Genomic DNA, 23970 nt, shown 5'->3' with positions numbered 1-23970 from the left:
GCACCTGGAAGTCATCAGACCTCCCTTACATCACTGGTCATTAAGTCCTATCATTCCACCTCCAACATGTCTCACAAGTCCTACCCCTCCTTTTCATCCCCACTGTAACATCTCAGAATAAAGCCTCAGCATCCATCTCTCCTGATACCCTGCCTCCCCATTCCAAACACATCAGGGTAGTCTTTCTAACACTTAGTCATGACCCCCTCCCCACCAGCTCAATATCCTTCATATGTCAAACACTGATGGGACAAAATTCAAACTCCTTTACATGGCAAATTAGATCTCTGTACCTGCCCCCACCAGAGCTTACATTGCCCTGAACTGTGTTGTAGCTGCTTGACCGTGTCTATCTCATTGTCATATGCCCACCGCTTAGCACAATGCCTGAACGTAGGGGTCAAGAAACTACTAATAAATGAATTAGCAAATACCTAAAATACCTAAAATTTCCTCACAAAATTTATCCCTTTATACAATATTTCATTTTTATTGATAAAATGATATCAGTAAAGATATATTCAATTTCATTTTATCTTACAGTTTTAGATCAGTAAGTGCACATCAAAGTCAGAGGTTCCGAATCTTGGGTACACATTAGAATCACCTGCAGAGATTTTAAGCTGGCTTCCATCCAGACCAATGGAGTCAAAATTCAGCCTTTGTATTTACTCTGGCCATTTGAGTGATTTCATTGGAAAAAGAAAATAGAGCTAACATTAAAGAGATTCACATCATGCTTGATGCAGAAGCATGGCATCTTATTTACTCTTTAAAAGAACCCAGGAAGCTAGACTCTCTATTTATCGTGCACTTGAAACTCAGAGAGATTAATGTACTTGAGTGGGGTCACCCAACGCGTATGTGGTGGGTCTAGGATTCTACCAAAGCTACTTCCAAGGAACATGTGCTTTCTTCCACCTGATAAGCCTCCATGCAGGCAGCGAAAAACGTGTCAGAGGAGGGAGAGAGAGAAAGAAGAATAGCACTTGCAGACACTGGATTTGAATGTGGGGATGACCCACAGTTTCAACACCACACAGTCGCCTTGAGTCCAGTGTGGTAAGAGTGAACCATCCACAGGCATACTGGCTTGGAGTCTTACATAAACGTGACCATTTGGCAAACACCTAAGTAATCATTGTTCCAGGCAAGAACTATAGATGCTAAAATGAGAGAATAAATGGGAAAAAGGAGATTTATATAGTCTCAAAGTATCCACCACACGATATTCATTTAAAGAGAACGTAGTAACTTTATAGTGGAGAAGTCTGGCAGACCTTACCTTAACTGAGTGAGCAAAGTTTCATTTGAATAATAAAACAAATTGAGATTATGCACCTCCTGACATAACATGCTGAGAAAGCCGAAGCATCTTGTCCATGGCCTGCTTGCCAAAGATGCACAACTTTAAGTATGAGGAAACATCAGATAAACCCAAATTAGAAGGAAATCTACCAAATAATTTCAAAAAGGGTAAAAGAGACCACAGAACTGTTCCATATTAAAGAAAACTAAGAAAATATAGCTAAATGCAATGTGTAGTCCTAAATTATATGCTGACCAAAAAAAGGTCATTAGTAAGATGTTTGTGAAATCTGGATAAAGTGTGTAGATTAAGTAGTATTATAGTAATATTAACTTCCTGTTTTTTAGTATATTGTGGTTATACAATAAATCAATAGTTTGGGAATTTGGATGAAGGGTATGTGGAACTTCAAACTATTTTTGCAGCCATTTTGAAAAATTTCAGACATAAAATTTAAAAGTTTTTAAAAATTAAAAAGTGAAAATGTGTGAAGAAGTTATGAGACCGGATTTCATCCATGAATCTGAAAACAATTCTAAAAGGAGTACCAAATTATTTTGAATGTTATGCATGGCATTTGCCTCTCAAGATACTTTTTAATGAGACAAGGTTATTTTGCACGCATAAAATGTCACACTTGTTACATTACCAGTCTCATTTCATTAAAATTCTACACTTAAACCCCTATAGAATGTTTCTCACCATCCACTTCACCAGATGTCATTTGACACGTAAGAATCTGAGTGACTCCCACAGCTCACAAGGCCATAAACAGCAGAGTCGGAACTGGAAGCAGGTGTCTGCTCCAGCTTCAGGGCTCCTTCCACACTGAGCTACACTGCCTCGCAAATCTTCTAAAGTTCACCCAAGACCCACAACCCAAGGAGTGAGAAAGACCGAAGAGGCTGAAGTCGAGGGAAAGCATGATAGACTCCATATCTATCAATTATTGTACTGCAAGGTTCATAAACATCTCTCTCTCAAGTTAACATTATAAAGTATATTCATTAAATATTTTACCTTTTGGGTTGGGGAGAAGCTAATCTGTCCTTTCTCCCAAGACCTTTAATAATAGTAGTAAGAATAGTTAACATTTGTTGAGCAATTACTATTGCCAGTTATTGTTCCAAGTTCTAATATGTTAGATCATTTAATCCCAGAAAAAACCCTGTGTTGTAGATGTATTATTCCAGCTTTACAGATGAGGAAACTAAGGTACTGAGAGTGTAAGCAAGTTGCCTACAATCATATAGTTGAGGAATGAAGAAATTGGTCCAGGATCTTTTCTAGCATTTCCAGGATGCTTTTGCATCTCCTACAGGCACTCTCAAAGTTCTCTATTTGCTTCCAAAGTCCACATCCCCTTCTTAACACTACCTTCCATCACCACAGCCTCCTTTCAGATCTTTAGGGAAACTTGTTTCAAATAGTGACAGATAGATCATTTTGTCAAATACATTAATAGTGTTCATTCTGCCTAAAAGACCACACCGGAGAAAATGAGAGGCAAGGACGAGATAAAAAGAAAAGGGTCTGGTCCCTACTCTTAAAGTGTTTAAAATCTCAAGGAACACCTTTAAAAATTAACTTGAAATTTTTCACTATCCTAAAAAAGGCAGTGACTCTCCTCTCTGTTCACAGGGATTTAATGGGGTACACAATTTGTCCTATATCAGCCACTGCTGGATACCAATCCTACACTTGCCAATGGTCAGGATGCATAATGAGAGAGGGATCTGGTCAAAAATAATTGAGGAGTTATTCAAAATGGTCCAGATTGTAAGAAACTTCTCAAATGAGAGATAGTTAATTTTATAAGTCATCTGACTATGTCTCTTCAACAAGAGTATTTTCTTCTTGTCACACAGAGATATTATTGACTACACGGTAGTAACAATGGGAGTGAAGAGATTCATGGGGAGCCTACCCCCCGATCAGCAGAAGCAAGCTCTTTCTGGGGTTGGCAAACCGGCCAACAGCCTCTGAGGAAATCAGGCCCTTGCCCTTGGCCTTGTCAGTTCTCGACTCTTCAGTTCAGAGGCTGATTGGCCAATCTAGGACCTTTTGGGGCAGGTTCATCTTCTGTATTCTGTTACATGTTATTTTCCTGTGCAAACTCATTTCAATCGAGTCTTCAGAGATTCTCCATACCATGGTGAAGCATTTCTTGGGCAGGATGGCTTCTCACAGATGGCAGCACAGAAAGCAGAATTTGAATTCTTTTTTGAAGATATACAAAACTTTCCAGATATTTGCAGAAAAAAAGAGAATCTCATCATTTCTTATAATCCAACACAGCGTTAAATGTTGAGTAAGACAAAAGATTCGGGCCATCAGGCTTTGCTACTGCTGTCTTTATAAAGTCAGGAAAACTTGAAGTTTAGGGCATAACTCCTTTTGTCTGCTACACACAAACACTGTACCTTCCCATTTTCTCTTCTGATTTACATTAAAATTCAGATAGAAATTCTGAGACAGTAAACCTCATAAGAATGGGGGAAGGGGTGGTAATGCTAGTATAATATTAAGACTCATGAGCCCATATACCAATTATTATATAGTATATTTTTTGACATTTCATAAGTTTGAGAAAAGGTTAGTTAGCTTATCAATGCTGGAAATCTTTCTTAACTTCGATATAGGGAATAATTTGCTATGATCTGGGGTGGGAAATGAGGCCACTCAGGGGCTTTTAGATGTGACTCATAAATCAGAATAGCTTTTCTGATTCCTCTGTTATCTTTTGATGGGCCAGGGCTACAAGCATTCACTATGGGGAGTTTTTTGTTGTGTGTTTTTGTTTTTGTTTTTGTTTTTTTTGAGATGGAATCTCCCTCTGTCACCAGGCTGCAGTGGCATGATCTCGGCTCACTGCAACCTCCATCTCCTGAGTTCAAGCGATTCTCCTGCCTCAGCCTCCTGAGTAGCTGGGACTAGAGGCGTGTGCCACTATGCCCTGCTAATTTTTGTAATTTTAGTAGAGACGGGGTTTCACAATGTTGGCCAGGATGGTCTCGATCTCTTGACCTTGTGATCCGCCCACCTCAGTCTCCCAAAGTGCTGGGATTACAGGCGTGAGCACCGTGCCCAGTCTTCACTATGGAGTCAAAATCTCTACTAAACTCCTCTTCCTGTCACAGCCAAATCTCCTCCAGACACAGCAGACTCACAGAAAATGTTCCTAAGAGGTGAATGGTACCAAAAGCACAGGCTAATGTTGATGGTTCAGTCTACCTACAACATAACAAACACACAGCGTGCGTGCGCGCACACGTTCCTCCTCTGGAAAATGGAGATTGAAATATGCTTCCAGCAGGCTATTTAACCACACCATGTTTATAATCTTTTTAACCTGTCTGAAGTCCAGAGAAGAAGTTATTACTGAAAAAAATCAATATCTAAATACGTTCATATTTTTTAAATCAACCAAATTTTAAGTACCTTTTAGTCTGTCTTCTTCCTACGAATGGTCTCTTTTCTGCCTTGGACACCCTTTCACATTCAAGAATCAGCTCATACAGGAACAGAAAACCACATACCGCATTCTCTCACTTACATAAGTGGGAGCTAAATGATGAGAACACATGGATGCATAGAAGGGAACAACACACCGGGGTCTACTGGATGGCAGAGCATGGGAGGAGGGAGAGGATCAGGAAAATTAGGCTTAAAACCTGGGTGATGAAATATACAACAAACTCCATGACACACGTTTACCTACGTAACAAACCTGCACATCCCGCACTTGTGCCCCTGAACTTAAAAGTTTAAAAACAGATTATACAACAGGAAAACATGTTACAAAGAAACATTTTTTGAAAAAGTTGTATTTTCTCTAAAATGTACTTCTTCCTCTCTCAAAAAAAAAAAAAAAAATCCACTCACCAACGATATTTGCTGATCAAGCCATGAATCTGAAAGTCAGGTGAATGTCTTCCCTCCTTCATTTCCCAAGTTCTTACCATTTTTTCAGGGGAGGGGGGCCTTCCTTTCCTCCCATCCCCTCACCCAGACCTACTGTTCATGCTTCTAATCCTCTGGTCTTTTCCCTTCTTGGCAGAGTCAATCTAATTTTCATAATTTATGTAGAAGCTGGTAGACGGTAGATCACAAAAGAACCCTAGATCCCTGTGAATCATGGTAACCAGTCATTATTATAATCTTATCACAGACATGAACAGAAAACCTTCCAGCTGGTGTGTTTCTTTTCACATAATCTTCCACAGATCCTTACAGCTTCTCAGAGTTAAATCAGAGATTTTACAGAATACTATCTGCAAAGAAATAAAGAAGAAACTAAGACACCATTCTATATCATACCTCATTTTTTATCTGGGGCTTTTATTAGAGTTCCTCCTAAATTTCATCTACTTTAAAAAAATAACAACATCGGTTTAAGAAGATGTCTGAAAACAACTTATACTCCAGCTTTCCAATTTTACACATGAAGAAACTGAGGCCCAGAGAAGACAAAGAAACAGGATGAAAAGTCAGGAAGTTCTTGAGCATCTACACAGCAAGACTGTGGTACAAGCAAATGTTTATAAATATTATAACCGGCTTTGTATTGGAGCTGAGGTCAAAGATTCATAGACTTTTACAATCTTAGGTTGGTGAGTAAAGACCTCTGGGGTCCCTCTGAATGCACCCTCTCCATGGCAACCCCCAGGAAGCAGCCTAATACTGAGCTGACTGCTGTGGGAAATCTTAGTATACTCCCCAGAGCTCCAGCTTCCTGTATAAGGTTGTCCAACAAATCCTCCTCTGTAGCAGGGAACAGCTAAAAATAGCCCAGATGTGTATCTATGGACAATGGAATATTTTACAGCAATAAAAAAGAATAAGAAAACACTGTAGTACTAAAATAGAATTATCTCCAAGATATAGTCGTATTACAAACATAAAGCTAAGATGATGCGTAATTTGTAGAAGGCATAAAATATCTCCAGAAAGCTGTGGGGAGGGGAAATTAGTGCCTGGTAGAAAGGGACGGGAGACTTATAAACTTCTTTGTGTCTTCTGATTTGAATCAGATGAATGTATTCCCTGATTGAAAAATAACTTTGCTTTAAATTAAAACGCCCCAATTTCAAAACCTGCCTTGGGTTTCTGTTTCTGTATCTGTGACTCTTAAAAATCTAAGATTTGTTTTCTATTTTCCTTGGGTACCTCAATTTCCCTTCCTTGACAAAAAGAACTGTTTGTCCCTTCTTCATTTGATTTTATAATAAACTTGCTGCTGGCTTTAAGTTCAACTGCCCGACATGCAATAAAGCTTCCAAGTATCCAATAAAGTCAGCATAAAAGATAGCTTCTTCCTGACATTTAAAAACACTCAGCTTTCATGTCTCTGGCTCTCCCGCATCCCCAATCTAAGGCTGCCAGATCCTTCTTTCGGTGCCCTGTCCAAATACATCATAGTCACACAACGGTCATGTCTGAGACATTTTTCCAGTGACATGAGGGTCCAGTACTTCACAAACACCTAGTTAGAACGGATCCCCTATCCTTCAAGCTAAAACTTCCTTCTTTAGCTGATCACATCTCAAGAACAACTGAGAGCTTACATTTATGAGTAATCAATTCCTCAGCAAGTATTACTGTAGCTAAAATAGGTGTATTATATTCCATACTTCATGTTCCAATAACTTTTCATGAATGGGACGTGCAGGAGGGCTGGGAAACTCACCCTGCAGTGCCCCCTACTGGTCATTTTAAGAAGCGGCTAGGAGGGAATGAGGGGAAGGGCCCTGGCTTTCTACACGGTGCTGTGGGAATAATTTACATGGGAAGGTTTTGGTTTATTTCCACATACCTTTCAAATTGGGTATCATTTTGGTCCATATGCCATCCTGGTTACAAGCTCACAGAGAATGTCTGAGTCACGTTGGTGACAACCTGGTGTCAACAGAAGGGAGAGGCACTTCCACCTCCAGAGAAAGTAGAATAGGTCCCTCTAGGGAGGGACGCAGAGAACCTTGAATCTCCGAGGCACTCCCCTGCCTCACCCCTGGCCCTAGACAGGGTGGCCACAACTGTACACAGTGTGAGTTTCATCTGTCAGAAACTATGTTGAACTTCTGTTGGATTTTTTTTCCTCTCATGAATTTTCCATCTCTTTCAACACGCAGATAATCATGGAAGAGTTAACTGCCTTGGTTATGCACTTGTTTTAATGAGATTTCCTAGAAGCAGATTAGTTTTGTCTGACAACTAGTGTAAAACAACTTTGTGGTTAGATGGGACTAAAAGAGTTAAGACTTTTATTAAGGAGTTTGGGGCACGGACAAGGGAGGCCCAAAGGCCTCCAGGTATCCAGGGGAAGCAGAAGGATCCTGAAGGAAGTACCTGCAGTCCTGGCCATGAGAACACTTAACCTTATCTTGGTGAGGCAGGATGTTCAAATGGGACTCTTCCCATCTTAACATTCTGGCCATGCCCCAAAGCCGAGACAACAGATGTCAAGGCCTTCTCTTCAGGATTTGGAAGGGAGTGACCAAAAACATTGTTCTTCCAATGGGAGCCCATCACACACCTCCTGACAATATTAAAGAAATACTAGAATTCATCAGGAAGACAGAAGTTAGGAGGTAGTTGGGATTTTCTCTGAAGAGAGTTATGGGTGTCCAGGAGTCCCCATGGACAAGGAGAAGGTGGTACTTCCCCCTCCTTATGCCAAGAGGGCTCTTCAAGAGGACAACTTGCAGAGTTTGCTGTTTGTTCCCTGGAGATTGTGGACTAACACCTGACTTGTCCCTCCAGTGTTGAAGATGAGAAGCTGGCTGGAATGGCTGCTTGGTAGTAAAGCGGCAGAATGAAGGGAACAGCCAGCCTTTCCGGCGTTGAGTGGGAAACAGACGTTCAGAGAGTTCTCACTGGGCAACTGGAAACCCCATGGAAGAGAACCAGACTCTGGTTATCATAAATGGATCCCCTGGAGGGATAAGGTGACCCCAACGGAGAGACAGATTGCCAGGAGCCAGGGGCTGAGGGGAGAGTCACAGATGTCCAACTGCAGGAGTAACTGCCCACATTAAGGGAATTGCAGGTAGAAAACTGCTAAGACCAGAATCCCTGAAAACTCACTGCAAACTCCCTCTGCCCACCAAGAGTAAGCACTAACACTGCATCATCCAACCCATCCAGCCGCCTCAATGCCAGGTTACTACTGTCATGCCAAGCAGGACCTTCCCAGCCCCTTCACCTTCCCTTTCATCTCCACCTCCATCCAGGGCAGCAGAGTGAGTGGTGCAGAAGTAGAACAAGTTAGAGAAAGAGGCCCCAGCCATGCCTTTCCCCAGTTCCACACAGGCTTCAGCCCAGAGAGCCTGCGCTGAGGAAAAGGAAAAGCTTGGCTTCACCCGAACTTTGTGCAACCACTGTGATTATTCATTTATTTATCATTAAAAGAAAAAGAGAAACCTAGGCTCAGATCCCAGAATACCACCGCAGCTTGGGAATGATGCTGGAATACATGTTGTATATGCCTATAGGTGGATCAAAAAACAAAAGAGACTCCTGAGACCCCATGAGACATCCAATTTCATCTTCTATTCTAGGAAATAGGACTTTGGAAGCATAACGACTAATCTTTAAACGGTACTCTACAAACAACTCTACAAACTATTAATGTATGCATACGTTAGTAGTACATTTAATTCCCATAATAATCCCCATTTCAAAGACGAGAAAAATCAAGGTTCAGAGAACTAATTTGCCCCAGGATCAAGCACACTAGAGAGGCAATTTGAACCTAACCTATTTGATTTCAGGCTACTGACTCTGAAAACCACATGTAAAACTCAGTCTGTAGTTTTTCTGGGAAATTTCTGAAAATTTCAATGGATAAAAAGTGTTTATGGCCACCCCTCCCCCCACCAAAATTCGTGTATTGAAATCCTCAACCCCAAGGTGATGGTATTGAAAGGTGATTAGGTCCCTTATAATGGGATTATTGCCTTTATAAAAGAGTCCCAAGTGAGATCCCTTGTCCCTCCTGCCATGTGGAGTTACAGTAAGACCATCCACCTGTGAACGAGGAAATGGGCCCCCGCCAGACACCAAATCTGCCATTGCATTGATCTTGGCCTTCTCAGTTTCCTGAGAAATTTCTGTTGTTTCTAAGCCACGCAGTCTATAGTAGTTTGTCATAGTAGCCTGAATAAACTAAGACACAAAGAATCTCATGTCTTCTTTCCTAGATACTAATTCATAAATGTAACCTACTAGTTAACTGTTAGATGCCTAACCCACCAGCCAATAAATACCCCTTTAAAACTAGCCTAAAAATATTGATTTTCTTACGCTTTCTTGAATACCCTAAAACACATTTTTCCTTGAGAAGTGGTCAGCTTCAACTATCTACAGAGAACTAGAAGATCCCTTTTACCTTGTCAAGCTCTGGGCCTCTAATCCTGCCCATCCAGTCTCTCGATAATTTCTCTGCACAGGCATATGTGACGTCCTGTGTGCCGCCTTTGTCCATGACCCATAGCCCACAGTAGGCTGTGGTAGTTCCTCAAAGCTGAGACAGGGTACTTTCCTTCTAACAAATCCCAGCATGTGCTCCCCTAACATGTCTGTTTTACTAATTTTACATTATATACAATTTTTCATTTCATTTGGTCTAAAATAAAGCTTTCAGTTTTTCTCAAATAGCATGGCAGATTCATTAAATCAGATTATTGCCCAGTTCCCCCTTCTCTTTCATCAAAAGGAAAGACAGGAAGATAGAAGCAGAAGAAAAGTGGAAACAGTCCAGGGCAGTAATATAGAAAAGTGAAAAAACGTAAAGTAAGTTTAACTCTCCCCCTCCTCCTGGAGAGTCAAGGTCCCAGAGACAGAACAGCAGCTTTTCTCTTTGCACCTCACACGTTCCAAGAGAGACTACACTTCCTGGCAGCCCTTCCCATTGCCATTTCAAGGCAACGGCTGTAGACACAGCATTTCTATCTTAGTTACACCAACCTTTAGAGTTCTGAGCAGAGCACTAAAGACTTACAAAGCGTTTAAGGCCAAGGTCGCTTGGGGACCAGGATAGAGAACGCAGAAACATGTTTGGAACTTTAAAAATGCTGGGTAGGGTGGGAGGCCTAGGAAGTGGGGGTGTAGGATTCACGCGGTTGCCTCCATCCCCACCCTCCCACCACTAGCTTTAGATAAGCAGACAAGGGTTCTGGTCCTGGCTTGGTCTGGCACCTAGGAATAGCTCTGGCCTGAGGTAAGCCTAAGAAGGGCTAGAGTTTGGGATGGTGGGTTTCTCTGCTTCATAGGAGTCCTCAAACCTGGGCCCAGGCATTTTCCTCCTGTCGGCCCCCAACAGCAAACCCCAAACTAGCTGACTTCCTAGTGCATGGTAAGCACACCTGAGAGCAACAGCAAGCATACTCTGAGAATGACCTCGTATGGCAGACGCACCTGAGTGTATTCCGATAGTGAATCCGAGTTACCAACCCAGAGATTCATTCCTTGTCTATAAGGAACATCTGAGCCCTCAGGCTGTCCCGTGGAACACTGGCTCTATGGGGCATGGAGGCCCTGAGTTTGGGGTTGAGGAGTGCGGTACATGAAAGCTGCCAGGTGGAGATCATTAAGGAGAGGGTGTTAAATGAAAATGCGGTATAAACTGCATGCCATTTGCAAGCATTTGTGGTTTTCCTGCCCAGCCCACTGCCACTGGACCATGTGTACGGTGGTTATGTTGTCCAGCCCACCACCGCTGGATTGTTTCTATAGGTAAGGTGGTTCTCCTGTCCAGCTCACCACCACTGGACTCTCTCCCCTGTAAGTCAGTCCCAATAAAATCCCCAAGTCGTATTTGCTAGCTCTGGGTCTCTTCTTTGACCTCTTGAACTTGGAGCCTTTTCTATTGAGGTTAACAGGGGTTCAGCACAACACCTAGGCCTCCAGCACAGCTCCCCATCCTACCCCCCACCTCTTCTCCCCCATCAGATCCTGATTGTTTCCCTCAGCCTCAGAGGTCTGAACCCTGGCCCCCCCATCCTCTAAGAGCCCAACTCCTGCCCACTGATATTTGAAGGTCTTCTTACCTCTCCTGCAGTTCCCGTTGTTCTCCCATAGATCCTTCTGTGGTCCCTCCATCGGCAGGTTCTTCCACTACCTCAGAGGAAGACGTTACCCTCCAAACTTTGGTCCTTTAGAATTTCATCCACATAGCCCCACCTGTCCTCACCTAGGCTGCACTGATAAAGGTGCTGAGTCAAGCCCCCACGGCCCACCAAGGCAAGTTCTCAGGGTACCCCCATCTCCCTAGTTGGTCCCAAACCAATCCCTCTCACTCTTGTCTTGCTTCCTATAAATCGTGCTTCTGTTTCTGTCTTCAGCCCCTCCAGATTAAAGACGTACCCATGTTCTCCTGGCATTGGAACCTCAGCTTTTCCCCATAGTTGGTGTCAGCTCCCTGATCAAGCTGACACCCCATAACATGAGTTCTATTGTTATCCCCATTTTACAGATGCTAACGTCTGCCACAGAGAGCTTAGGCTGCTTGCCTAAGAAAGGAGGCTGACTACAGACTCAAAATCTTCCTACACCAGTTCCCAAATTTCAGTGGGCATCAAAATCACCTGGAGGGAATCAGATGGCTGGGGTTCAATCCCAGAGTTTGAGTCAATAGGTATAAGATCTGATTATTTGCATTCCTAACAAGCTCCCAGGTGATGCTGATGTTATTGATCTAGGGACCACACTTTGAGAACCACTCACCTACGCTCTTCTGTGCTTCTGACTACACTTTGAAACAGGCCAATGAAATCATAATCATTAGAGGTGTGGCCTAGGCACCAGTGTTTTTTAAAAGCTCTCCAGATAATTCAGATGTGCAGCCTGATTTAAGAACTACTATAGTCTTGCCAATCAAAGCATACGGGCAGCATCAACATCACCTGAGTCTACTCAGACCCTATTACCGGATGGAAGGTCTTGACTGAGTTGTCCAGGTTCTTGGCAAGTTGAACACAGAATGAAATAAAATGCACAAACAAAGCAATAAAAGAATGAAGCAACAAAAGACAAACAACAACAAAAAAAGTAACGAAAGCACAGATTTATTGAAGCAAAGCTACAACTCAGAGTGGGAGCAGACTCCAGCAAGTGATGCGGCACAAGAGCACCCCCCGCCAACAACAACAATTAGGCTTCTTACTAAGTTACAAAAGTTTAGTAACTCTCCTAGATGCACTTTAGAGGCCTCCAATTGATTACACCCTATGAAGGATTGGCCTGTGACCAATCAGAGGCTGAAGTGGAAACTTCTGTCTTGTTATCAGAGGAACAAGGATGTGGCCTGTATGCTGCCTAATCTTGCCTGGAACTTGCTGCACCTGCTGTTCTTTCCTTATACCTTAACCCTTGGTTACCCCAATTCCCTGTTCTCCTGCCTCACCCCCAGGTGACTGATATCTCATTAAAGTTTAAGGAACGCTGATAAACACTCTACTGCCTCACAGTTCCTCCCCAGCTGTTCAGCCCTTTAACAGAGATCCCAGGCAATTGCTGTATCAGGTGGGGTTCTACCAGAGAAACAGAACCAGTAGGAGATCTTAGTAAGAGATGTATTCCAAGGAATTAGCTTACCAGATTGTGGGACTGGCTAAGCAAGTCTTAAATCCAAAGGGCAGGCCATCAGTCAGGACAAGGTGCAGCTCTCAGGCAAAGGTTGAAGGTACTGTCCCCAGGCAGAATTTCTTCCACTCTCAGGGATACCTCAGCCTGCTTTTAATCCCTTCAATTGATTGAGTCAGCTTGGATTATCCAGGATAATATCCCTTACTTAAAGTCAACTGCTATGAACTTCAGTCACATTTACAAAATACCTTCATAGTTTGAATGAATAACTAAGAACTGTAGCTTAGCCAACACACAAAACTGATCATCACAACCACTGAGGTTGCTTGATTTAGTAATAGAGCCCATGGTTGGGTACCTTCTCTTTTATGAACCACCAAAGTAAATAGATCAGGCAGGGGTGGTGGCTCACGCGTGTAATCCCAGCACTTTGAGAGGCCAAGGTGGGTGGATCACTTGAGGTCAGGAGTTTGAGACCACTCCAGGCAACATGGTGAAACTCCATCTCTACTAAAAATACAAAACTTAGCTGGGCATGGTGGTGCATGCCTGTAGTCCCAGCTACTCGGAAGGCTGAGCCAGGAGAATCGCTTGAACCCAGGAGGCGGAGGCTGCAGTGAGTCAAGATCGCGCCACTGCACTCCAGCCTGGGTGACAGAGTGAGACCCTGTCTCCAAAAAAAAAAAAAAAAAAAGATCAATATGTCTTTACCTAAGCATTGATTAAAATATTGAGTCAGCTAGTGACAAGTGATTACTTCCACTTCCTTCAGTTTTCATCACTGATTTCCCTTTCCCTAGGTGCTCATAGATGACCATAATAAGTAAGCAACAAGAATTTCCTCTTTTTCTAAAAGAATCCATCAGCTGATTTAAAACATAAGAAGAACTGGTCATATAAGCAATAGAATGTCCTCATCTTTTGTGGATCTGAAGACTATACAAGACTATAGAGCCTATACAGTCTTAAAGCCTGTGCAAATTACAAAGGCTTATTCCCACTTTGAGCTGGACTCTAAATAATGCACCCTAATATTGTACGACCTTTTCTAGCAGCTATGTCACATTCTTTAAGTGTTTTGAGCTTGAAAGCTACTGAATAATTCTCCTTGTGAATTCCCAAAAGACTGAATTTCTGCCTGGTCTGTTAATTATTTGTTATCTGTTAATTATTTTAACCAAAGTTGAGGCTTCACAGTCCTTCCTTTATTCATTTACACAACAAATACGCTAAGCACACAACACACAGACAAGAAACTCCCTGCCAAATGGGAGAGCGAAACCATGTGAGATGTCATGTCATAGAGATAAGCACAAAGTAAAAGTCCATCTTGCTAATTTGGGATCATTCTTATAACTTTTAAATTTTTTTCTTTCTGTTTTTAAGTGTGTATCTATCTAACCCAGCTTCATCTTAACCACAAATTCAATAGGCACGTTTTATGTTTTAGTCCAAATTGTTGCATATCTCTCTCTCTCTCTCTCTCTCTCTATATATATATATATACACATTTTTTTTTTCTTTTTCTGAGACAGTGTCTTACTCTGTCACCCAGGCTGGAGTGCAGTGGCGCGATCTCGGCTCACTGCAACCTCCGCCTCCCGGGTTCAAGCGATTCTCCTGCCTCAGCCTCCTGAGTAGCTGGGACTACAGGCGTACGCCACCACAACTGGCTAATTTTTTGTATTTTAGTAGAGACAGAGTTTCACCGTGTTCCCCAAGCTGGTCACGAACTCCTGGGCTCAAGCAATCTGCCCACCTCAGTCTCCCACAGTGCTGGGATTACAGGTGTAAGCCACCGCGCCTGGCCACTTATATTTTAATAGCATTGGTTGGTACCTCAGAATTGATCCTCTTTGGGTTTGACTGTTTAATTACTGTAGTGGTTTGAATGGTGACCCCCAAAATGTCAGGTCCATGTCCTCACCCCTGGGACTTGTGAATGTGACCCTATTTGGAATAGGGCCTTTGCAGACATAATTAATTGAAGAATCTCAAGATAAGATCATTCTGGATTACCTGTATGGGTCCTAAATCCAACGACAAGTGTCCCAAGAGACACCTAGGGGGGACACAGAGAGGCAGAGATTGGAGCTACACAGCCACAAGCCAAGGAATGGCTGCAGCCACCAGAGCTGAAAGAAGCAAGGCAGGATTCTGCCCTAGAGCCTTCCGAGGGAACTCCGTCCCGCCGACACCTTGTGATATCGTTTGGCTGTGTCCCCACCCAAATCTCATCCTGAATTGTAGCTCCCATAATTCCTATGTGTTGTGGGAGGGACCCAGTGGGAGATAATTGAATCATGAGGGTAGTTTCCCCATACTGTTTTCATAGCAGTGAATAAGTTCAAGAGATCTGATGGTTTTATAAGGGAAAACCCCTTTCACTTGGCTCTCATTCCCTCTTGTCTGCCACCATGTAAGACATGCCTTTCACCTTCCTCTTTCTGCCATGATTGTGAGGCCTCCTCAGCCATGTGGAACTATGAGTCCATTAAACCTTTTTCTTTATAAATTACCCAGTCTCAGGGATATCTTTATCAGCAGCATGAAAACGGACAATACACCTTGATTTCAGACTTCTGACCTCCAGAATTGTGAGAGAATAAATTCCTGTTGTTACAAGCCACCAAGTTTATGGTCATTCATGACAAAAACCACAGGAAACTACTACTACATGTTTAACGACTGCCTGTTGAGTGCCTCCTTGATGGACATATTAGTAGGAGTCACATGTTGTGTGAAGGAGGCAGCCAAAGGCACATACAGGCCCCAAGGACACATGCTAAAAGGCATGAAGACAGAAATATAAGTGACTACACTCAGGGTCCTTCATAAGAAGCCTGGACTAGCCTGAAGGGACGAGTGCTGGGCTAATGGTAAGCAGTCAGCTTCAAGAGGAGAGCTGGAGATTGCAAGAGTTTGGACTTGATTTGATCCAAGGGGAAACCTTAGGCTTTTGATTAAAGCCAGGTATTTTAATGGTTAAATTGGAAACAATGTGCAGTATGGATGAGGATGTGGGCAGGGAGGGTAGTTTCTGAAAGAAGGTTGTCTCAAGAGTCCAGGCATTAGATTAACAAGGCTGTGTCAAAGGAAGAATCCACGAGAATTAACACATTAGAGAATTTCAAGGTAACAAATCCAATGTCAAACCTCAGAATACAAAATAAAAAAGGGAATGGCTCTGTCCAAACTGGAAATACTAGAATGGAAATTTAGTTTGAATGCCAGTTTAATCAGTGCCCATTTGAACATCTGATGCCTGAGCCTTATTGGCACATACACAAATCACTACTCCCTTACTCCTTCCACCTTTTCCCTGCAGGTTTCCCTTTGCAACTAGCAGTCGCTGTCACGGGGCCTCTCAGTAAACACAAAGTAACCCTGGTGCAGTCATGAGAAGAAGCTCTGACCCATGTGGCCAGCTGCTCGATGTGCAACAGGTACAATGAAACTCAAACAGATGAGGCTCAATTTGCTCCACCTCTCTCCGCTAATGAGATTTTCATGAGAACTTAAATTTTGGGAGGGTGGGGGTGGTGTGTGAATGTCATTGAATTGGTAGGTGTTTTAACCTGATAAAATGAAGATACGTAAGAAGAAAAAGGCTAGCAGGCAGATGGGGAGGGGGGAAGGCATGAGCTATACCCATGGTTATTTGTCAAAGATATTTCTTCTAGGCTAAACAATTTTTAGCTTCAATTTTGTTAAAAGCACAAAGTAGTCCATTATGGGCAATAATCCGTTTAAAAAAAAACAATGCAGTGAAAGTTCTAGGATTGAATCTGACTCAAAATCAACATCAGTAGCTGGGACCGAACTGTGCAGGGTCGGGGGACACACACACACACTGAGAATGTTAAGTACTAAGAATCAAGATATAATGGGTTAAATCCTTTCAGAAATGCTTATTGGGCATCTGCTGTGTGCTAATCCCTGTTCTAGATGCAGGGTATAGAGTGGTAAACAAGAGAGACCTATCCTCCACCTCCCTACATGGCTTGCCTAAGGGTGAGCTAAAAATGAAAGCAACATAACCTCGTAATCCAGTCAAAAGGACCCAAATGTTGTCATGTCTGTGAGATAAGCAGGATGTAGTCACATAAAAATATTAATGAAATGCAAAAGATATAAAGGAGACTGTAACCTCAATTACATCTTAGCAGCATGAGGTAATAGTGCTTTCAGAAGTGGATGTTTCCTTTTTAAAAGGAATTCAAGGATCTTTGTGATGATGGAAGAGTTCTGTATCCTGATTGTGATGGTGAATATACAAATCCACACATGATAAAATTGCATAGAACTATTCACACACACCCAAATAAGTGCATGTAAAACTGGTGAAATCTGCCAAAGATCTGTGGATTGCACCAATGTCGACTTCCTGGCTTGATATTGTACTCTAGCTAGGCAAGATGTGTCCACTGGCAGAAACTGAATTAAGGGTGTATAGTACCTCTCTGAACCATTCTGGCAGCCCCCTGTGAATCTATGGCTATTTCAAAATAAAAAGTTTTTTTAAGGAATTTGAGAGTAAGGAATGTTATAATCGAGACTATGATCCACCCAGGACAGAAGATGTCTAATTTTGGGACCACTGTCAACATTCTAGACACAGCCCTGGAAGGAGACAGGGTAACCCATCCAGCTTCCTCAGCGTCCTAGAAACAAGTCTCCTCCTACACAGCCCCTTTAACTATCCCAAGGATCCCACACCAGAGGCACACGTAAAAACCTATGGCAAACTCTGGACTCCGGCTCAGGAAATTCCTCCAGAATGCCTCCCCAGGGCCAGCTTGAAGCCCCCTCATCACACATGCTTCTTGATTCTCTTGGCTTCCCACCTTGGTTCCCTCGTGGCTTGTTACCCTGCGTGGGACTGGTAATGGTGCCCCAGACTCTTGGCGCTGACCTGAGACTTCACGGGGCAAGACTTGGTCCTCACTCCTCAGCTCCAAGTTCTGATGTGCCTCTGAAAAATCAGGCTGAGGCCATATGACCTGGAGCCCAGAAAAAGTAATGATGTCCCCTGTTTCCTTACCCCTCCAATCCAATGAATATCTGTTACTGTCTTTGTTCAGGTTGTATTCTTACCTAGCAACAATTAATCAATGATTTGGACTTTCCAGTAGATTCATTCATTGGGAGAGAGTGATCAGAGAAAATAACCAATATTTATTATCATAGTTATTATACCTGTCATTGTAAAGAAATCCATTTCCCCTCTGGTTTCAGCATGATTTAAGGCAGTCCCTCAGTACCGTAGAGTAGTTATGACTCTAGAGTCGGGCTGCCTAGGTTTAAATCCTGGCTTTGTCCACACTTGCTCTGAAACCTTAGATACCGCCACTTACTTGCTATGGGACCTCAGGCAAAAACCTCGTTTCTCTGAGGCACTTTGTTTCCTCATCTGTAAAGTGCGATAATTAACAGAGCCTACCTCACAGGGCTGTTGAGAACATTAAATTGAGTAATACATCTTAAGTACTTCAAGTAGTGCCTACCTGCAGTAAGGGTTATATAGTAGTTATTAAGACTGCCTGGAAATTAATAAAATGTTGAAGACTGTAAAACTAAGAGACAGTCCTGTACCTATAAGGACTGAGTTAACCTTAAGCCCTGCCTCACTAGCAGACCCAAACAGAGAAATAAGCCAGCTTCTGAGAGTTCTCTTGCCCCCAAGTCCCTATAGAATTGGTATTTATTCTGCTTGGTGATTTTTTAAAAAGGGCCACAAACCAACGCTAAGTTTTGCCCTTCAACATTAAAATCATCTGGCAAGTGATTCCAGTCAGAGAAACAGCTTGCCAGGAGTCCACACAGACCTGTTGCTGCACTTACTCACCCATGGAATAAGAGTTGCAAAAACAGTCCACGTGAAGGTCTCTGAAAATACTTCAGGTAGCAGTGTTTTTGAAACAAGTACTGCCTGGGAAAGAACCACAATCAATGAATACTTCGCATGGGACTAAGAGAAGTAAAACTGTTCTAGGCTCTATGATAACAGATCAACCAATTATTCAAGCAAAGTTGACCAAAGAAACTAAGAAACTAATCATTTCATTCAATTAACTCGCCAGTTTAGTGAAAGATTAAGTTAACTTTGTGTTCAATTCCATCAAAAGTATTAAACATGTTTTGCTATAATCACAAGCTTTTTGTTTGTTTGTTTGTTTTGAAACAGAGTCTCACTCTGTCGCCCAGACTGGAGTGCAGTGGCACCATCTCAGCTCACTGCAAGCTCCCCCTCCCGGGTTCACACCATTCTCCTGCCTCAGCCTCCCGAGTAGCTGGGACTACAGGTGCCCGACACCACGCCTGGCTAATTTTTTGTATTTTTAGTAGAGACGGGGTTTCACCATGTTAGCCAGAATGGTCTCAATCTCCTGACCTCATGATCCGCCCGCCTCAGCCTCCCAAAGTGCTGGGATTACAGGCGTGAGCCACCAAGCCCAGCAATCACAAGCTTTACCTGTAGCTCACCTGACAAAAAATTTAAATGACAGTTCACCCAGGGAAACATACAAGAGTTAGAAACTGGCTATGCATTTCACGAAATTGCCAAAACCAAAAATTAACTTTGTATGGAAAGAGCTTAGAAAGTCAAGCTACAGTACCTGTCAATATCATTAAAATCTGGTTGCCCTAAAATGTGATTCTGGCTAAGTAGAAAAAAAAAAAAGAAAAAGAAAAAGACATACCTTAAAAACTGATCACAACACAATTAATAAATACCAAAGTAATGGCTGTATTTGAACAGGTGATGGGGAAATTAGGCAGGGAAAACTGCATGGGGCTGATTCTGACTGATTCCATTAAGCCAACTGGTGAAGTAATACTGCTGTTTTTCTCTGGAGAGACACAGACATCTCTGAAGACTTCTTTTATTTTCCCTACCATGAGTCCCTGGGCCCCTGGAGGAGTTTCAAACGCAAAAATTCTACATCCATACTTTGCATAGATTTCAGAAGTCGGCAAAATAAAACCAGACATTTTTTTAAAATGACGCAATCTCAAGGATCAATAGAACCACTAATAGAAGACCAAGACCTAATAGAATCATCCTAACTGTCCATTCTTGGAAATGTTCTTAGAATGTGGGGAGGGGGTTGGAGAATGGAGCTGGAACACGAAAGTACCAAATAACAGCCAATATTTGTTGGGTGCTTACAATGAGGCAGGCATGCTTCTAAGCGCTCCTGTGCATTAATTTATCTAATTCTCAGGAGAGCAGTGTTATCAGTTCCATGTCACAGATGAGAGAAACTGAGATGCAAAAAGATTAAGCAACCTCCCCAAGATCCATAGCGAATAAGTGGCAGAGTTGGGATATTTTATCCAGGCAGTATGGCATCAGGGTTTATTTAGTTCAGTACTACACTATGAGGCCAAACTGAAGACCCTCCCTTAAACAATGCCAAACATGGGGCCAAATGAATCCATTGAGTCCCCATCAGCTTAGATGAACTTCCAGCAACACTGGAGGTACATCTAAGAGCGTGGGGCCAGTGTTTGCAAAGAGGCAGGCACTGGGACCGTGGAGCAAACCCAATGACATCTCTTTTTTTAATTTATTTTATTGTCTTAAAATGAATTAAGTGTACGTTATTGTTGACTATAGGTACAACGTTGTCCAGCAGATCTTAGAACTCATTTGTGTTGTTAACTAAACTTCTATGCCCAATGATTAGTAACTCCTTATTTCCCTCTTCCCCCAGTCCCTAGTAATTACCATACTACTCTTCGATTCTTTGAATTTGACTATTTTAGATACCTCATACAAGTGGAATCTTCTCTGACTAGCTCATTATTGCACTTAGCATTATGTCCTCAAGGTTCATCTATATTGTCATGTAGTGCAGAATTTCCTTCTTTATTAAGGCTGAGTAGTATCCCACTGTACGTATATACATTTTCTTCATTCATCTCTCAATGGACATTTTTTGCTGCAATAAACACTGGAGTGCTACTATCTCTTCAAGATTCTCATTTCAACTATTTTGGATAAATACCCAGAAGTGGGATTGCTGGATCATATGGTAGTTCTAATTTTCAGTTTTTGAGGAACTTCCACACTTTCTCTTAGCAGCTACGCCATTTTGCATTCCCACCTACAGTGTACAAGATTTCCAATTTGTCCAAATCCTCACCAACAGATGATGATGTCTTTTGTTTTGTTTTTTGATAACAGCTACTCTGACAGGTATGAGATAATATTTCATTGTGGTTTTGGTTTGCATTTCCCGATGATTAGTAACATTCAGCATTTTTAATATACTTGGCCATTTGTGTGTCTCCTTTAGAGATCAGACTGTTATCCTATATCATACACAAAAATCAACTCAAAATGCATCAGAAACTTAAATTTATGACCTGAAATTATAAAAATTCCTAGAAGAAAACATAGGGAAGAAGTTTCACGACGTCGGTCTTGACAATGATTTCATGCACAGGCAATGGAAACAAAAATAAATCAATTACATCAAACTAAAAAGCTTCTGAACAGCAAAGGAGATAAGTAACAGAGTGAAAAGGCAACCTATGGAATGAGAAAGAATACTTGCAAACAATATATCTGATACAGGGCTAATCTCTAGAATACATAAGAAACCTCTACAACTGAATATTTAAAAAAAAAAAAAAAGTAACCTGATTAAAAACTGGGCTAAGAACTTGAATAGACACTTCTCCAGTGACATCTTTATAAGATTGGGAAGAGGGAAAAAAGGAAGAAATTAGTGCTGTAACAAAATATTGACCCGGTATCAGTTTTTTTCTTATGAGCCTTGGCACAACTTCTATAGGCTGGCCACATCCATGAGGGTTCCATGCCTGGGAGGCATGGAAAACACCCTAAAACAGTGTCCTGGCAGCCATTTAAGAAAGGGTGGACTTACAAAACAGCAATAATGAAGTGCAACTCCCCGTTGCTGCAGCCTTGCCAGGCCCTATAAACCATTTGAGAGCTCCTAGCACCTGTGGCACTCAGGCCCCAAAGCAAATGAGGAGAGAAGGGAGCGGCTACCTTTCCTGTTTCAGAGAGATGTAGAAGGAGGTGAAGGATGGTAATGCCTGTTAGCACAGAAAAGAAAACTCTCCTCACAAGGAAAAGATATAGCCACCTGAAAAGTAAAAGTTATTATCATTATTAGTGAGAAATGAAATAATTAGTCTAGGAGCAGAGACCTGGCTTTTAAGTATGTGTCTCATGAAACAGTCAAATAAGGGCAAAGAGGACAAAAAGAACTAGAATGGAGATAAGTGGAGTCATCTAGAAACTGAAAAAAATATACATTTTTAAATCATCAGCTACAGTTGAGAATGGCCAAAATCTGAGAGTGAGTTTACAGAGGAAATTGACTGGAAACCCAGAGAGATGTCCTCGGTCTACTCAGAGTTCTTGTTGGACCCTTCTAAGGAAGATAGAGGTGTTTGCTGTCCTTTATCCCAGGAAGCTGTCCTGAGTAGGGCAAGGTGGCATCACCCAAGCCATATGGAGCTTTCAAAGGAAAGAAGGAGAGGATGGTGAAGGTAGACCAGCTGTTTCTCACTGGGTTAGAAAAACTTCCAGAAAACCACACAGAGCCTTCTACATGATGGGACATGCTGAACATGCCAAAGAGAAAGGTCCCATCGGGATGGGATTGGAGGGTATTTTCCCCCTTTACTTGTAATGATTCAAATACTGATGGATGCCATACAAAATTGAGGAAGCGGTAGGGGGAAGGGGGATCTTAATGGAGCTCATGTATGCAACATATGGAACAAGTTATTGAAGAAAGTGCTTCTAACAAAGTTTATAAAAGTTAAGAAGAGGCAGTTATGCTTCTTTTAGAGACAGCGAAGATTGAGGGTGTGGTGAAAAAATAGGACAACAGGATTAAGATAAACCAAAACAGAGGAGAAATATTGGGCCAGATGAACTTTCACCTTCCCTAAAATGATTTATGTACTTATGGAGAGCTAGACTGGACTTGATTTCAGGGGGTGAGGGTTGCTGGTGAACCTGCATGTATCCAGTATTTCTGCAGAAATTCTGGACAAATCTACACTTCTACAGGCAGAGCCAACATTGAACACGCGTGGTGATAAGGTTCTCTATTTAAATGGGACAAACACTTAATTGAGCACCTCATTCTGAGTAACAAAGAGATAAGGAAATAAAAAAGGAAAGAGCATCTGAATGTACAGAAATCTAAGTAAAGAAGTGGCTAACTTTTTGTAATGCTCTAGTTTTTTTTATCTTTGTTCTAGAAAATAATCATTTCTCTCTGTTTCATTCATGACTTATTGGTGTCAGAACTCAAGAGAGACTCAAATGTGACAAAAGGCCCTGTGAGGACCCAACATGATCTAACCAGTCTATTTCACAGTGGCTTAGGCCAGAGAGGACTGGGCAGAACAAAGATTGTTAGCATAGTGGTCAGCTAAATGTCAGTGTGTCTGACTAACTGTCACAGGGGAAAGCAGGAGCCAGAATCACCAGGAGATGAAGTGTAAGATTTGGAAACTTTACTGCATTGCAGGTAGTGGATGGGGAGGTTGAGGGAATGCAGACTAGCCAAGTCCAAGGCCCAAACAGCCAGCTGAGGGTTGAGCCTGGAAGCTTTGCTAAGGGTTGAGATCCATGGAAGGGTCATGAAATCAAGGTAGCCAATATTTCTCCAGAATTTTAAAAATAGAGTAAGATAGGACAGGATAGGATAAGATATACAATAGATTATACTAGAAGAGTGAATTACACTCTACTAAGGATAAGTATTGTTTAGTGAAACTTTTAATTCAGAGGGGCTGTATGTGGGTGTGTGTAGTGTTTGTGTGTACTGGGTCATTATATAATGACTCAAAAAAGTTTCAAACCACTGACAAGAGAGGCTCAAATAAAAATAGGGGAGGAGGAAAGAAAGTGTTATAAAAAAGGAAAAACCCTGAGATCACTACACCTCTGGATTTAGAAGTGTCTATAACTTTCCTTGTTGTATTGCTTTCCTTATTGAGTCAGGTTTTCTATTGCTTGCTGCTGACTAAATCACAAGGCAGCAAGGCTGAAGTGAAGATTAAATTAGATAATC

General features: G+C 42.0%; 1 protein-coding gene across 1 annotated transcript in view; it reads right to left on the bottom strand.

Annotated features, from left to right (window-relative positions):
• The window catches only part of LOC105538747, a 515143-nt gene extending 495345 nt beyond the window's left edge, over nucleotides 1-19798 (bottom strand). Inside the window, exons 1-4 of the mRNA XM_011978685.1 lie at nucleotides 19634-19798; nucleotides 18744-18827; nucleotides 17615-17898; nucleotides 11359-11463 (exon numbers count right to left, since the gene is read on the bottom strand). Of these exons, the coding sequence (XP_011834075.1) occupies nucleotides 11359-11463; nucleotides 17615-17898; nucleotides 18744-18827; nucleotides 19634-19798 (638 nt within the window). The remainder of the gene's footprint in view (nucleotides 1-11358; nucleotides 11464-17614; nucleotides 17899-18743; nucleotides 18828-19633) is intronic.
• Between the last annotated feature and the right edge of the window lie 4172 nt (nucleotides 19799-23970).

This window comes from Mandrillus leucophaeus, unplaced genomic scaffold (assembly GCF_000951045.1).
Source record: "Mandrillus leucophaeus isolate KB7577 unplaced genomic scaffold, Mleu.le_1.0 Scaffold198, whole genome shotgun sequence".
Classification (NCBI taxonomy): Eukaryota; Metazoa; Chordata; class Mammalia; order Primates; family Cercopithecidae; genus Mandrillus; species Mandrillus leucophaeus.
This window is presented reverse-complemented; position numbering and strand designations above follow the sequence as displayed.